This window comes from Podarcis liolepis (assembly GCF_965112155.1).
Source record: "Podarcis liolepis genome assembly, chromosome: 10".
Lineage (NCBI taxonomy): Eukaryota > Metazoa > Chordata > Lepidosauria > Squamata > Lacertidae > Podarcis > Podarcis liolepis.
Window position 1 is genome coordinate 29,872,880 of NC_139562.1, and position 15,783 is coordinate 29,888,662.

General features: G+C 44.2%; 2 protein-coding genes across 3 annotated transcripts in view; one reads left to right on the top strand and one right to left on the bottom strand.

Annotated features, from left to right (window-relative positions):
* Positions 1 to 14,685, top strand: KDELR3 (KDEL endoplasmic reticulum protein retention receptor 3). 2 transcript variants are annotated; one of them, XM_083462414.1, is made up of 6 exons: positions 1 to 319; positions 2,360 to 2,993; positions 8,712 to 8,812; positions 9,912 to 10,070; positions 10,269 to 10,521; positions 11,623 to 14,685. In XM_083462414.1, the coding sequence occupies exons 2-6, from the start codon at positions 2,903 to 2,905 to the stop codon at positions 11,661 to 11,663; spliced, it is 645 nt and encodes a 214-aa protein (XP_083318540.1). In that variant the 5' UTR covers positions 1 to 319; positions 2,360 to 2,902; the 3' UTR covers positions 11,664 to 14,685. The 2 variants fall into 2 exon arrangements, with proteins under 2 accessions (XP_083318540.1, XP_083318539.1); XM_083462413.1 differs by having other exon boundaries at positions 167 to 281.
* DDX17 (DEAD-box helicase 17) overlaps positions 12,769 to 15,783 on the bottom strand; it is a 17,340-nt gene continuing 14,325 nt past the window's right edge. Inside the window, exon 13 of the mRNA XM_083462328.1 lies at positions 12,769 to 15,471. Coding sequence (XP_083318454.1) covers positions 14,957 to 15,471 — 515 coding nt within the window. The 3' untranslated portion in view covers positions 12,769 to 14,956. The remainder of the gene's footprint in view (positions 15,472 to 15,783) is intronic.

Here is a 15,783-nt window from a genome sequence, read left to right on the forward strand (position 1 = left end):
TGTGCTCCTGGAAAAGCTGTGGGGGTGGGAGGAGGAACACATGTGCAGGCTGCAAAACAGGGGGAAGGTATATGAGTCCTAAAAATGGACTCACCCTACGAGGCAGCTCAGAAGGGAACTTTGGCTGTCACAGTCAGACTCTATTGTGTTGCCATGACGCCAGTGTGGCTTAACTCATTTCATGGAGCCAGTAGCACATCTGTTATTGACGAGATCCAAGTCATGATGACCACGGGCACCTCAGTTAAAGCTACCAAGCTTGACTGGCCCTGTTCTAGAAGGTTCTACCTATTTAGTCAGTCATAGTAAATGCCTGGAAGTAAGGCCTAGTGCTAGCATTCCAAATGAAATTTATTTCCCCATCTTCGGGTGGTGGGGAGGAGGGCGATATGAATGCACATACGTGAATGTGTGCGCATGCCAATAGGCAAGCAAACGTGAAGCAAGCAGTGAGAGACTGAGAGAACTCATGTTCAGGTTTCCCCTGAGCTAAGAGTAAAGTGGGTGACACACCAATCCTATCTGAAGGTTTGGTTCACTGGTGCGATAATACATGTGAAGGAGGGGGAGGGGGAGGGGTCCTGGCAAGTCCCTCACACTCTGGAACATCCCATTTCCCTTCCATAGACAAGTTGAAGGGCAAACGTCTGAAGCGAAGAGCCTCAGCGAGTGCAGGAGGCTGCTTGTTAAGCAACCTCATGTTCCTGTGGGGGGCTCCATGCGCAGTTTAGAGCCCTGGTCATGTCTCCACAAGAATAGGAGGGAAGCTTCCAGTTTGATAACCTTGCCCTTTAACACTGTTGCAGGAATTTATGTATAGGTTGGGGGGGGGGTTGCCCCTCCAGCAGATATCATGTACATGCAGCCTACTACCAAAATCAGCACAATCACTTTTGTGACTTTTGTGATTTGTCCCCACAAAACACTTCATCAGAGTTTCATCCTATCTATTCAAAGGGCCTTTGCTGCACAATACCAAATGTAACAATTCACTGATAAATGTATCTATGTACTGGCTGACAGGGAAAACTTCAGAAATTCATATAGACATGTGAGCTCAGCTACTCAGCAGCCCCTCTGCCTGAGTAATAATCCCTGGCATCCTGATACCTGAGTGCCAGACAGGTAGCCATTCCAGAAATAACAAACCCAGATAAAGACAAAAGGGTGTGATTAGCTTGGCTGGGAAACAGGGAAATGTAAATATCTTTTTTGTTACACTTGATGGGTGTTTGGTGGAGGGCAAGGAGAACCATGGGGCAGGGTCCACAATGCTCAGATTACTGCCACCAGACCTCCCCTTTTATGATATAATTGTGATGTATGATTGATGTAGTTTGGGGTGGTGTTAACATGGGGATCAGCAGCTAATAAAATTTTGGGGGATACATATTTTGTTCGAGGCTTCCATCTTGTTCCACCTTGTGGCAGGTGGGAGTCCTGTCGCGACAGTCTTCAATAAAGACCAAGCCTACTGGCTGCTGTTTTGCTCTGGTATTCCTGGTGTCCTTGTCCAAGGGAGCCCTCAGATTTCTCCATTAACAATTTGGAAGAGGGCTGTAAAAGACAGAAAGGGACACACTTCAGCAAGGTGGCAGCTGCACTGTGGACAAGCCATGGCAGTGACCATCCTGAAACAAAGGCTCACTGAGGAGAAACTCACAAGTGAAACTGCTGAATAGAAACTTAGCAAAAGGGTCTGCTCTTTAAATTTGGGTCGGAATAGAAACAATGGATTCCACTATAGGTGTTAATTTATTTCAGCTACAATAAGACAATTTTGTTCTCACCAATTACTGCTTCTGTGGTAATTTTCCAATATTTTTATTCTAACTGAATTGCCAGAGGCTGTGTACTTTCTGCATTCCATTGCCATTTAACTCTTTTACATTTGGTTACATTTCCCCGCTTTGCATGTGTGTGTCTGACAACCGAGGTTCATGCTCCATGCATCTGGGCTCTAGTCAGTGAAAGTTGATGCTATTATAAAAAAGTTGCCGGTTTATAAGGTGCCTCAAAACTCTATTATGTCCCCAAAGCGACAAGGCGGAAAGGCCTGGCAGAAATACTTCCTGACAACAAAACTGGAACATAGTGAAGGAAAGCCTGTTAAAACGAAGAAAGCAATCTGTGACCCTGGTCCTACAAATCTCTTTGCAGACTAAATAGGTCTGCAAAACAACACTGAGGGTTTGGCGACACTACTTTGCGTTGGGGCCCTGAGTAAGAAATACATTTTCTAATGGGCCTTTCCCCCTAATCTTTGGAATCTGGAGCAATTCACATTAATTTCCCCCTCAAGCGGGCAAAGGGGTGTCTGCTCCTCTTAACTGTCTTTTCCTCTTTAACGACATTCTAGGTTGTAACTTGAGAAGTTGGAAGGATGCAGGAGAAAGTTTAACTCGGCCTGGTTGCTCCCGCCTCCTTCTCCACCCTCAGTACAAACAGCATCCACGCCACGTCACCCAGTGGCTGTGCTGGGACTGCAAAGCTTTGGCTGTGATGTTCTTCCACTTCTCTGTCAGAGAGAGCAGAACGACTTAGGAGGAGAGCCAGCGAACCAAAGACTTCCCTACAGACAAAGTGATCAATAGGGAAAAGCAGAAGTGCACCAAAAGTTCAAATTCTAAGCTCATTGCAGAAGCCCGGTGAAGACAAAGATAGGCAGTCTGAGTGTAATCCTTCCAAGAGAGGGAAAGGCTTAGCAGAATACTCAATTGGAATAGAAAGGAATCATTTGGCTGTTGAAGAAAAAGGAAGAGAAACACCCTTTATCCAAGCGAGGAACCAGAAAGCATCTACTAAGAAAAGCGAAGAGGCCTGCTGTAGTGCCACAATCCTTATCGGGATATTAAACTAGCTGGTTTTCCTTCAGGACTCTCTGGGACATTCTTTGGCCAGCATGAACATATTTCGGATCCTGGGTGATGTCTCTCACCTATTAGCCATGATCATGTTGCTGGGGAAGATCTGGAGATCAAAGTCATGCGCTGGTAAGTTCTTGTTCTCCTTCCCTCTTCATCCCGTTGTGCTGGTGCTGGTGCAGAAACAATGCAGAAGGAAAAGAAGGGGGCAGACAAAGCTTCTGGGAGTTACTTGTCACCAGAGCACAAACTGTGCCCCAGAGACTGAGGATTTGGGTTTGGCCTCAGCCTGCGTGGGTCACACATCTGTCCTAAGGTGTGTTCACATTATCACTTTCAAGCACAGTGAATTTGTTCTCCCACCCCTGCATTTCACAACTCTTTCCCCTCTAGCTGTTCACATCAGCACGACTTCATTAGTGTCAGATTTGTTGGTGTGCACACCAGGGAGCATGGATGGGGCACCCTATGCAAAGGTGCTCACACATTTGCTAGAGATAAATTAGGGATGGCTTAAGGACTCAAATTGGATTGAGTAATAGCACATCCAACGGTAGTATTTTGCAAGGAAGTATGGAATGCATATGCATTTTGGGGAACTGCTGTGTGAGCACAGATTTAAAAAACAGCACTGGAAACACTGTGAGTGCACAGTAAGTGGGAGTGTGACCACTTGCCTAAGAAGCTGGATGTTTTAAGTCTTTCCCAGTAAATTTGTAGGACAATGCAGCATAAATGAATTAACATGGAATATTGATAGGAAAAAAGAGAACCAGCTATTAAAGCAAATAGCACTTGATAACTCACTGAGGTCAACACTTTCCCCATGTCTCATGCTAGACACCTGTCCATTGTATTGACAGGCAACCCTGCCCAGATGAGGTCATTTCAATGTCACGTAGAGATGCTCCTACAATATCTCTTTATGCAATTTTCAGTCACCATTGTTTTCTGCAAATTTTGAGATTTGTAGCCACTTGTGTGGGTTCCTTCTGGGCCTTTTCGCCAACTAAAACACGTTTCGTAAACCTGAGCAAAGTAAATGCCTTGGGGTGTGTGTTTGTGAATAAGACAGGAATCCTTCTGCATTTCAGACAGAATATTTCCCCAGGGCAGAAGGGTGGGGGTGGGGGCTGGGAAGCACAATACAGCCGGGGAAACCTCTGCCAAGGATTTAAGTAAACTGGTAAAGAACAAAGGAACCTGATCGACCAGGAACAGAGAAATGGATTGCCCAGGACAATGACTAGTCCTTTCTCTCCCACACAGCACTCTTAAGTAAGTCTGCAATCCTATGGATCTTTACTTCGAGGTAAGCATAGGACACTTTTGAAGAAACGTATATAGGACTGTGCTGTGCGGAACTGAAAATGTGAAACAGCACTGCATGAAATGCAGAAAAACCAAAAGTGCCGTTTAGGAAGTGCATTTTGGAACCCTCACCCATGTCTCCTATATATCTAATCTCCCAAGTTTTGGTGTTAAAAAGCAACCACAACAAATGGTCTTAATATACACTGCTTGTTCTCAATTTAATCTTGATTGTGAACTACAGCGGGCCTTTTAGTCTTCTTCCCAACCACCTCGAAGCCTGATTGTGTTCATGGAGAAAGCTTTTGAGTCCCAGAGTTTATGCTGCTAACTCCTTTTACTTTCTTGATTTCCCCTCTCCCCACTCCTCTTCTGCGGCAATATTTCCATGGCCTCTTGTTAAAACTTCTCCTTCTATTCCTAGTTTCCTCCTTTCAAGCCCTTCCCATTCCATTAAACTCCCCCTCCCCCTTACGCTCTTTGTGGGCGGAATCAAGATTCGTTTAGAAGGAGTGGTGTTGTGATGTGGCAGTTGAAGTGGTATAGGCATATCACAGTCCCTGGTGTGGTGTATGTGTCCATCGACATATATCCTGGGCTATGGAGACTGTTTAAGTTTGTAGCAGGAGGAGGAATGAACTTGTGGAATCGAGTTTCGTTCTGTACGTTCAGCATAATTTCTGTGCACCCTGCCTTTTTGCACTATCCCGTTGAGGCTGAAAAACAAGACGTATAGGAGCATCACTGTAAAAGTAAACTGCAGGGCCACGTCTTGCGTTGCAGATTAAACAATGAGGCAGAAATACTTGTCTTTGGTCTCTTTCACCTGAAGATGCCTATGACTCTTAAATGTTTGCAACTGCCCACAACATTTATCCAATAAACAGCATAATTTTACTTTCTCATTTTACTGCCTCGAAAGAAATAATGATAGAGGAGTGGAAAACTTTTGTTGAGTAGAGGGGAATTAACTGTGCACAGTTGAAAACGCTGGCAGCATTAAGATAAATTCAACAGTTTAATATTTGAGTGATTTAAGGTGGGAGAACTGACTTAAAATGGTTATAGTAAAATATGCAGGAAGGATAGACAACTAAAATGAACCATGGAAGGGGAAGGAGGGAAGTCATTGATTATATGATATTGTGCAAAATGTTTATTTTGAGATGTTAAACTATTCAAAAAAAGAAAATAATTATATTGTGTTGCAAAAAGCAATGAAGAGTCTTCAGCACCTGAAAACAGGGATGGGCAGCCTTTTTTCTACTAAAGTCCACCTTACCTCAGGACCCTTTAAGCCGGCGTCCTTTTCGTTGGATATTCATGCTGATTTGTGTTCATGATGGTATTGGGGCATTTATACGCAGCTCTACTTTGAATACTGTTTGTGTCTTCCAAAGTTTTGGGGTGGACATAATACTTCGTTTCCAATCAGTGCATCACCCATACATAGACAGCTTCACACCATGGCAGTTGTGCCTGGCTTTCGTTGTGCTATAGTACAAGATGGCAATAATGCCACCAACCTGTAAACCAACGACGACTCCCTAATCTACTTTTCTAGCTTTGATCTTCCAATCTGTTTAATCTCGTTTCTCTGCATTCGGGAACTTGTTGCACTCTCAACACAGAAGAGGCTGCCCCAGTGAATATTGCCATTTGAACTGTTCAAGGTCGATCAGTATGGGAAGTGTTGAGGGCAGCAAAATGATTGCGCAAGGATTGAGAATGGTCTCTTAGTTTGGCAAGATACATTGATGGGAGCAGTTTGAATAAATAAAAAAAAAATGTGGGGGGGGGGGAGAGAGAACAGCCATGCTGCCCTGAATTGCAAACACCCCTACCTCAAGTGACATGCCACGTGTGTAACATGGAAAAACCAAGCACTTACAATTGCACACCATGCAATATTTGTCTTTTTGGCTGGGTGGGAAGAGGGTGATCTAGAAACATGGGATATTGACATCAGTCCCTTGTCATGGTCAGAGGACCTCTTGTTGAGCTTTAGGCTTTCAGCACCTTTCTCCCTTTGCAGAAGTGGGAGACCTTTAAGGATGGTCTGCCCTCAGAGGTTGATGGATCCAAGTGGTTTCCATATGGCCGGTGTGTGTGGGGGGGGGGCTGTTATGACTGGCGCTCCTGTTAAATATCTGGATGGCTTGGGCCATTGACACAATTGCTCCCAAGTGCTTCGTGGAGCCTATTTAGCTCTGTGGTATACTACTGAAAATAGGGCAAAGAAGCAATCTGGGAGATGACTTGAACACAAGTGGAGGGAAACGCCAGACAAATACAACTGAACCCTGGTGAGTGTGCATTTTTTTAGCTTACTCAGTGGCAGAGAAGGCAGGAAAGAAGACATACTTGCTACCTCCACTTCAGCCTCACTATGCTATCTGGCAGAGCTTTTCTAGTTACTGTGGGGCCTTTTGCAGACTGGCCCCAAAGAGGTGGTAGAACCTATGGTAGCTCACTGCGACCTATTTGCCAAGCATTTTGAGGATAAAATTGCTTGCCTCTGTCGGCACCTTAACTCTGCTGCTATAGCAGCATCCTGAGAGATGCCCAGAAAACATTCCTCTTTATCCAGACCTTTGACCATTAAGTAATCTATGGCTTGTTAAAGGTGTGGGAGGGGACTGTTGGTATGATTATTTTATCATTATGCTGTGCATTGTGGTTTTTATTGTACTGCACAAATTATGTTCTTAATGTCATACACTGCCCGAGGATCTTTGGCTAAGGGGTGGTATATAAATTTAATAAATAATAATAATAATAATAGTGTGTTCACTAGCAGCGCTAGGGCTGAGAGGGTTAGTAGCAGCAGTCTGTGAATCTTGCTCTGGCTTCCTCACTTTCCTACCTGCTCCCCTCCCCCCTTCCCACTTCGCTGCCTTTCTTTGAGCTCTACGTAAGGGAGTATCGTAGAAAAAAACCTACAAACAAATTCCAGATGGTAGCTGTCAGGGGTTTAGGAGCAGAGGCAAGGGCAAGGGAGGAAACAGAGAGCGAAGGGGAGGAGGCAGAAGAAAAGATGAGTGATGACGACGACCCGAGATCTCCGAGTCTTTCCAGTGAATCAGAGGATTCACAGAAAGGAGCACCAGTGGCCAGGGCAAGGGGGGAGTCTAGGGGGGCACCCCAGGAAGATAGAGCCAGAGGGGACTCAGAGGAGAGCAGTTGGAAATCGGGACCAGCGTCACCGCCAGAGAGCAGGGAAGAGGAAAGGAGCCAGGGGGCAAGCGCTGGCAGCTCACCACAGGAGGGAGGGCACGAGTCAGGAGTGGCCACACCTCCATCGGGGAGCGAAGAAACGGTTAAGCGGAAAGTGGAAGGTTGGGCGCGCGCGCCAAGTTCAAATGCAGAGGAAGGTGGCGCAGTAAGCAGCCCGGAAAGGGAGCCAGGTCCTAAAGCCCGGCGCAAGGAGACAGGAGGGTCCGGGGGGTCAGCGTCAGAAGAATCCCGGAAGGAAGAGACCCCGGGGGGTAGAGGGACCCAGAGGAGGACAGTCAGGCGGAAAAGGTGGAGCCAGGCTAGGATATTAAGTTGGTGCACACGGGGCGGAGACTCAGACGGAGCTTCGCCGATCTAGCTACTAGACGTAGAGTTGCGCGCAGCAGCGTGAGAATGGAAACTGTAACTCAATAAAGACTTTTACTTAATGATCGCTGGCTAGCGTGATCCTCTGTGAGCTAGGATCTTCAAGCAGCTCTGACAGTAGCCATGTTAGTCTCTTACAGAAAAAAGAGGCTTGTGGCATCTTAAACGCTAACAGGCTTCTTGTGGCCTCCAGCTGTACAATAAATCTGTTGGTTTTCAAAGTGCCATAAGGATCTTTTTGTGTTTCCATGAGCAAAAACTGCTGCCACCTGGGGATCAATTACCTTTCTCCTGCACTGCCCCCCTACACCCCCTTGTTTTCTTCCATTACCATTTATTTTCTCCACTCATTTTGTAATATTTGCCTGAAATTTCCAGGCAGTATACTGTAGGTCAACTTGTCTTTCAGAAGAGAGAGGCAACACTGCTCACATTCACACCACACATTTAAAGCACATTGCCTCTCCCAAAGAATCCTGGGAACTGTAGTCTACCGCTGTAATTGTTAACATCCTTAACAAACCACTGTGTTTATGCTGATTTTCTGTGTTGGGCATCAATACAATGATGGTGTGTGGGTTATCTTTCTTCCCACCCTGGATCCTGGGAAGACATCCACAGGTTCTCCAGTTCACTTGGCAGTGGAGCTGGCTTGAGTGTTGAAGCTGAAACAGCCCCCTTTCATTCTCTGACTGTGCCTCTTCACTTGGCAGAAGGGTGATCCTCTCCAGGCTGTGTTTGTGCTGCCAGAGGATTCAAGTCCGCCTCTGTGGGGAGCTCTGAAGTTTGTGGCTTGTGGTGCTAGTTGCTACCTTCCTTACCCAACTAAGAACTTTGCTTGTTTATTATGCCAGTGCTAAAGGCCCAGGCACTTCTCCCGGCTTGTTTATTTTCCTTCATCATCTGCTCATTTAATTTCTTTTTGGCCTGCAGGTATCTCAGGAAAGAGCCAGATCCTTTTTGCACTTGTCTTCACAAGCCGTTACCTTGACCTGGTCACGAACTTCATCTCCATCTATAATACTGTCATGAAGGTAAGGGCAAGAGTTCAAGTGCCCTCCATCTAGTCAGTCTGAGATAGGAACAATTCTGGTATGTTCAGACCCTGATTTATAACTTTTAAAAAAGGGCCATTTTCAGTGGAGGTAGAGGGTTTTCTATTAACATTTTACTGAAAGAATTTCAATTACAGAGCTAGAGGGTTTTCTATTAACATATTACTGAAAGAATTTCAATTACAGTGGTACCTCGGTTTAAGAACTTAATTCGTTCTGGAGGACTGTTCTTAACCTAAAGCACCACTTGAGCTAATGGGGCCTCCTGCTGCTGCTGCGCCGCCAGAGCACGATTTCTGTTCTTATCCTGAAGCGAAGTTCTTAACCTGAGGTAATATTTCTGGGTTAGCAGAGTCTGTAACCTGAAGCGTATGTAACCTGAAGTGTATGTAACCCGAGGTACCACTGTATAAAGAAATAAAGTGATACAATCACTCGGCATCTTGCTTCATTGAGATTGAACAAGGCAGTCCATTCCCATCCCAAAGCCACAATGAACTTGTTTACGAACGCAGAGCTACAGTGCTCAGGGCTCTAATAGAATAGTGCCAGTGCACAATAGGTTTTTGTTGTACTGGGGAGAGAAAGCAGACTGTGTCAGAGAAAGATGACATTTTAAATATGTGCAGTGCAGCGCAGCCTCTTCCCTGTTCCCCCATTGCTTAATCTAGAGCAGAGTGGTAATGACCCAGTGAGTCTGATTGGAACAAGGTGCACCAATTCTGAGTCTTGTAAAGCCACTCTTACAGCAGGTTAAGCAAGGGTGGCTAGGGAAGAACAAGAGATGTAGTTAATGGGCTTCGTGTGTGTGTGTGTGTGTGTGTGTGTGTGTGTGTACATGCATTAAAAAAATGCAGTATCATCTTAAGAGTGCATTAAAGGTGCCAAACCAGAGTACCTTAGGCGAAATATAAGATAATGACAACAAATTGAATCTTGTCTGCAATCAGCCAAAGAACAGCCAGCAAACACTTAGGTTAGTGGATTCTAGCAGACACGGCTCTAAAAGTTTGAGCAGACCCATCCTTAAAAGATTTGCACTATGAGAAAGTAAGTTGATTTTTGTATTCCTCTGCAGGTTGTTTTCTTAAGTTGTGCCTACTTTACAGTGTACCTGATCTATGGGAAATTCCGGAAAACCTTTGATAGTGAGAATGACTCTTTCCGCCTCGAATTCCTTTTAGTTCCAGTTACAGGCCTGTCATTTTTAGAAAACCACAGTTTCACCCCATTAGAGGTAAGAAAGCCATTCATATTCAGTGGAAGAAGGTAGTAATTGCATCAAGTTTCCTTGAACCTTTGGTGTCTCGAACTGAACTTTATTTTGCCCAATGAAAGGTAAAGGTGGCCCAAAATAAAACTCTCATGTTTTTCTCTGGACTAATTCATGTATTACTAACATTTAACATGGACTTCCCTTTATTCTTCCCTTAAGATTCTCTGGACTTTCTCAATTTACCTGGAATCAGTGGCTATCCTTCCACAACTTTTCATGATTAGCAAAACAGGTGAAGCTGAAACTATCACGACACACTACCTTTTCTTCTTGGGCCTCTATCGCGCTCTCTACCTTGCAAACTGGATCTGGCGCTACCACACAGAGAACTTCTACGATCAAATTGCTGTGGTGTCTGGAGTAGTACAGACCATCTTCTACTGCGACTTTTTTTACCTCTATGTCACGAAAGGTAAGGGTCACAGAATGTTGGCTAGTCAGTGGCTGAAACTGGCAGTAATTGTGGCAGAGATCAGGCAGGTCAGCTATAGCTCTGCTCTCCCCACACACCCCTTTCCACAGAACCTGTTGGCTTTGTTTCTTTTCCATCCAGAACATTTAACAGCGGTCGTCTGAAAGACCACCTGGTCCTGTACAGATGGGCAAGAGCACTTAGGTCATATAGGAAAATTCTGATTGCGGTACTGCTGCTTGCAGAGTATCATGGCACAGTGATCTGAAAATTGGCATTCAAAAATGTAGCTTTCCACATTCTCCAATGGGAGGGCCCCCAGCAGTAAAAAAACTCTCAGAATTAAGCAGCAGTATATGCCATTTGTAAAGCGGCAGCCATCGGCTACTTTCCAAAATCTTGTAAAGACTTCCTCCCTGACCCATAAGAGAGGGCTATTTTATTTGCTTGAAGACTCTGAATGCTTTTATTCTGCTTTCTGTGTCTTGAGTTACTTTTTTAAAATACTATTTTTATATTGTATACTGCTCAAGAGATTTTCAGAACGTTGAGTGGTTGATCAATGCTTTTAAATAAATAAATTACATGAAATATTAAACACTTAAACCCAACTCAGAAGCTACCAAGCCTATAAGACAATTTCTACATTGCTATATGAGTAGCGTGCTCTGCACGTTAAAGCAGCGCGAGGAAGCCTCTTGAGGGTGGGGAGTCATCTCAGATTACAAATACTGGAAACTATGCAGAACACTCCACAAATTATGGAGTATTTTAGCATAGGACTCTTTTAATTATCTTTCAGCCTGTTATTAACTACGTCCCGTGTTCTGAAATTCTAAGGCACTGTGACCGTAACATGTGCAGGGTTTCTTGCTGCTATTAGAAACAAAGATTTGGACAGAGGTGACAAGAGTTTATGGAATCTTCTCATCCTAAAGGGGTTGCCTACAAAACACTTATTGCTATGTTGGGATTTTTTTGCAATTCGCGAGCTAAAAGCACCATTAAAAATGGCAGCATGAATGCATTTGGTAGAGGCAAGGTGGCATTCCTTTCTGTCAGAACAAACAGTTTAAGTCTTAATTCATTTTTCCCATTTAGTATTAAAAGGCAAGAAGCTGAGCCTCCCAATGCCTATCTGAAGACACACCCAAGCGAAGCAAGTTCCTGAAGACCCTGCTCCAGGACTGGAGGGTGTCCTCTTCCGCTTTTTCCCCATTCAGAGAACTTACCTGCTTCTCTACACTGTGACTAGCAGACTGTGCCTGAGAGATTTGAGGTCCAGGTGGCTAACACTTTAGGCTTAACACTTTCTAATTTAGTGTTGGAACAGTATCTACGTTTTCTTTTGTATGGGGATGTTTGTTGGTGTTTGAACTATAACAAATAAAATAGTGTGAAGTATCTTTTGGTATACTTTTCTCACAATTATCTCTATTTCTCTCTCAAATATGACTATCAAATCTCTTTTCCAGGCTAAACATTCCCAACTTACTTAACCATTCCTCAAAAGCCTCTGCTTCCAGACCCTTGATAATCTTGGATACCCTCCTCTGCACACATTCAGCTTGTTAACAACCCTTTTACATTGTGGAACCCAGAGGTGGACACAGTACTCCAGGTGGGGCCTGACCAAGGCAAGGTAGAGCGGAACTATTACTTCCCTTGATCTGAACATTATATACTTCTGCTGATGCAGCCTAGAATAGCATTAGCCTTTTTGGCTGCTGCATCACACTGTTGACCCATGTCAAGCTTATGGTCCACTAAGACCCCAAGACCTTTTTCACATGTACTAGTAAGCCAGGTGTTCCCCATCTTCTATTTGTGCAGCTTGTTCTTCCTGCCTAAGTGCAGAATCTTATTTGTCCCTCTTGAAATTCATTTTGTTAGTTTGGGCCCAGTTCTCCAATCTGTTACGATCATCTTGAATCCAAATTTTGTCTTCAGTAGTAGCATTAGCTGTCCCTCCCAGTTTGGTCCATCCAGGTCAGTTATAAAGACCTTGAGCAACAATGTGGACCCAGGAGAGAACCCTGTGGCACCCCACTTGTTTTTTCCACAACGCTGAAGAACTATTAGTGAGCACCCTTTGGGTTCAGCCAGTCAATCAGCTACAAATCCAATGAAGCCTACTATGGACATTAAAATGTTCATTCCTATACTTGTTGTATAGAGAAATTAGATATTTCTTACTGGAAAAAGAGCATATGAGGTTCTACCTTTTAAATGAGAGAGAGTTCAATCTTTATTGACAAGTATTTTTATTCATACCTACAAAAGAAAACAAGATGGTATCAAAAGGACAATTTACAAACTAATAGTAACATAGCTTTTTAGTATGCTGTGCCTGAATACCACAGAGCTATGAATCCTTCCATTCAAGTCTTTGTTAATACAACAGGAATGTGTTCAAATACCAGTAAGGGTTGAAACAGAGCACTGATCCGACCCAAAAAGCCTCTAAAGTTTAAATCTTTCAACTTAAAGCCCACACAGTAATTTATTTGGAAGGGAAGATGCTGGACTGGCATTTCGACAGACGTTTACTGGAGGAACAATGGACATCACCGCTTTGTCAAGGGGGCTCTTTAGCTGGTAAGTGGAACCAAGCAGCACCAAGTGGGACATGGCCAGAACATACCAGAGCATTCAATGGTTGTTAATATTCTGCATGAGCTAACAAGATATTCCATGATACGTTTCTAAAATGAGCGTTCATTTCTGATCTTTTCAGCACTGAAGCTTACTACTAGACTTCTCATTTCTCCAGTGTACAATTACAGAAGTCAAATGAAGCAAGGGCTATTTGAACTGGCAAATTTCCCTCTCACAGTCTGTGCCAACAACCTACCTGTATGTTGCGTGCAGACACACAACTTTTTATCGATCCCCGGGCTGTTCTCTACTGAGGAATACAAATGTAACGGCCCCTTTTTAAAAAATAAATGAGCCCCACATTGCAATAAAGTAACTGGGCTGTTGTACTTATTTGAACTATGCATTTCCCAAAACAGAAAACACTGTAGCACATACATTATGCCTCTCAATCAGTACAGTACACAAGTGATCTCCTGCCATGTTGTCCAAACATAGCCGGTGATGCACTAAAAAAAGCCAACTACTTGTCAACCCTTCTGCTAATAGTCACAGGACATAAGCCTTAGTACTTGAAGAATTCTATCCCACTCTCCCCACTCACTAACCTACAACCTGTTAAGGGTTTCAACAAGATTGAATGGAACGGTTTACTAAAGTTCCATCCTTTCCTAAAATTTCCTAGAATGCTACCTACCTGTAAAAGCTGAGTGTAAAAGACAGTTGAAGAAACTCACTCAAAAAGCCAAGGAAAGCCCTATTCAGATCAGGATGTGAATGCAGCTCCAAGACTTACTAGCCATCTCTTCCTCCTCCCCACTAAAGAGGGGGTTAGATTCCATTTGGCCTAAAGTAAATCTTCAAAATTTGAAACAGAAAAACTGAACCATTTTACACAGCACAGTGGGATCCTGAAATCTGCCCAATAAGAGATGTTATATTAAGGACATATATAAGTAAGTAAATGGTGACTGCTTAATTTTCCTCAGTATTTTCTGCTGAAGTGCAATTTGGAACTTGAGGTGGGGAGGCATAAGGTTTTATTATTATTGGGTGAAAAATCTAGCTGGTAGTAATTTTGAGTACCACAGAGAAATCCAATTAACTTTTAAGAATGAATGATTTAGTTATGAAAACTGGGGAGAAGTACAGAAAAGAAAACTCTTTCTAACACACTTTCTTTAAATCCCTTACGCAAAGGGTTGATAAGACATCCAGGTGCTGCAAAAATGCTAGCCAAAATTAAATGTTTTTGTTTCTTTCTGTCTGTAAAGTGGAGAGGTTTGGAACAACTGTAAGACGAGTCAAAACAATTATTATATTTTCAAAATCCACCTATTCAAGGACTCGGGTTCAATTGTCCTTGTGGAAAGTCTCAATTTTAATAAGCAAAAATTACACCACCTCAAATATTCTGTTAAGGAGTATTACACAACAACTTTCTTGTGGTCTATGTGATGGATAAGTTGTCCTCTCTGCAGCAAGTTTTCATACACAAGCCTCAGACACAATGACAACTGGGCTGGGACATATCTGCCTTGTAGGTGTTTTTTTGGAGGGGGGGTGGTGAGAAAAAAAAATCATTTCAGGTTTCTTAACATGCAAGGCCAAAACATGTAAAGAGAAGTTAGTTTTCCAGTCAACTCTAATTTTAAAAACAAAATTGGAAATGTAGACTGGGGCCAATGTTTATGGACAGTATCCGATAGTGAACTCTACATCTAACCTGCATTAGGGGAAAACACCACAATGGGGGTGGCAGGGGTGGTGAGGGAAAGGGGAGAAGAAAAGGTTCTTATTTGCAAGTCTTGACTGGTCACCTATAAACCAAATGGTCTCACTTGCGTGCAGGGGGAGGGGGTGGTGGAGGTGGTGGATACTGGTAGTTGGCAGTCTGTCCCATATAGCCCATCACGTTAGTGCCTGGAGGCTGAGGAAACTGTTGCGACATGAGAGGCTGAGGCTGCTGGCCGGAACGGCCCATTCCTGCATACTGCTGCTGGCCTGTGCTCTGCGAGTTTCTCCCGGCATTGGCAGCATTTGCTCCGCCATAGCCAGCGGCACCATATTCTGCCCCATAGCCACTTGCACCGTAAGCAGCAGCTCCATAGGCTCCCTGGGCATAGCCATACTGGCCCTGCTGCGACCCAAACGCAGAATTTGCACTCCCATATGCACCACCGTAGGCCTTGTTGGCTCCGTTTGCAAAGCTCTCGCCGCGTTCACGGTCTCGGAAGCTGCCCGAGTCTCTCCGGCCATCTTTAACACCCCGGAGCCGCCGTTCACACTCCTCCTGGTACATCAGATTGGGATTGTTGGAGGTGTTGCTGGTACGGTAACGAGAACGGCCGCCTGATGGTACAGATGAATGAATATGGTGTCAAGCTCACTTAAATGCCCTCTAGATCAGGGGTAGACAACCTAAGGCCCATGGGCCGGATGTAGCCCAATTGCCTTCTCAATCCGGCCCACGGACGGTCCGGGAATCAGCGTGTTTTTACATGAGTAGAATGTGTCCTTTTATTTAAAATGCATCTCTGGGTTATTTGTGGGGCATAGGAATTTGTTTATTCCCCCCCCCAAAAAAAATATAGTCCGGCCCACCACATGGTCTGAGGGACGGTGGACCGGCCCACAGCTGAAAAAGGTTGCTGACCCCTGCTC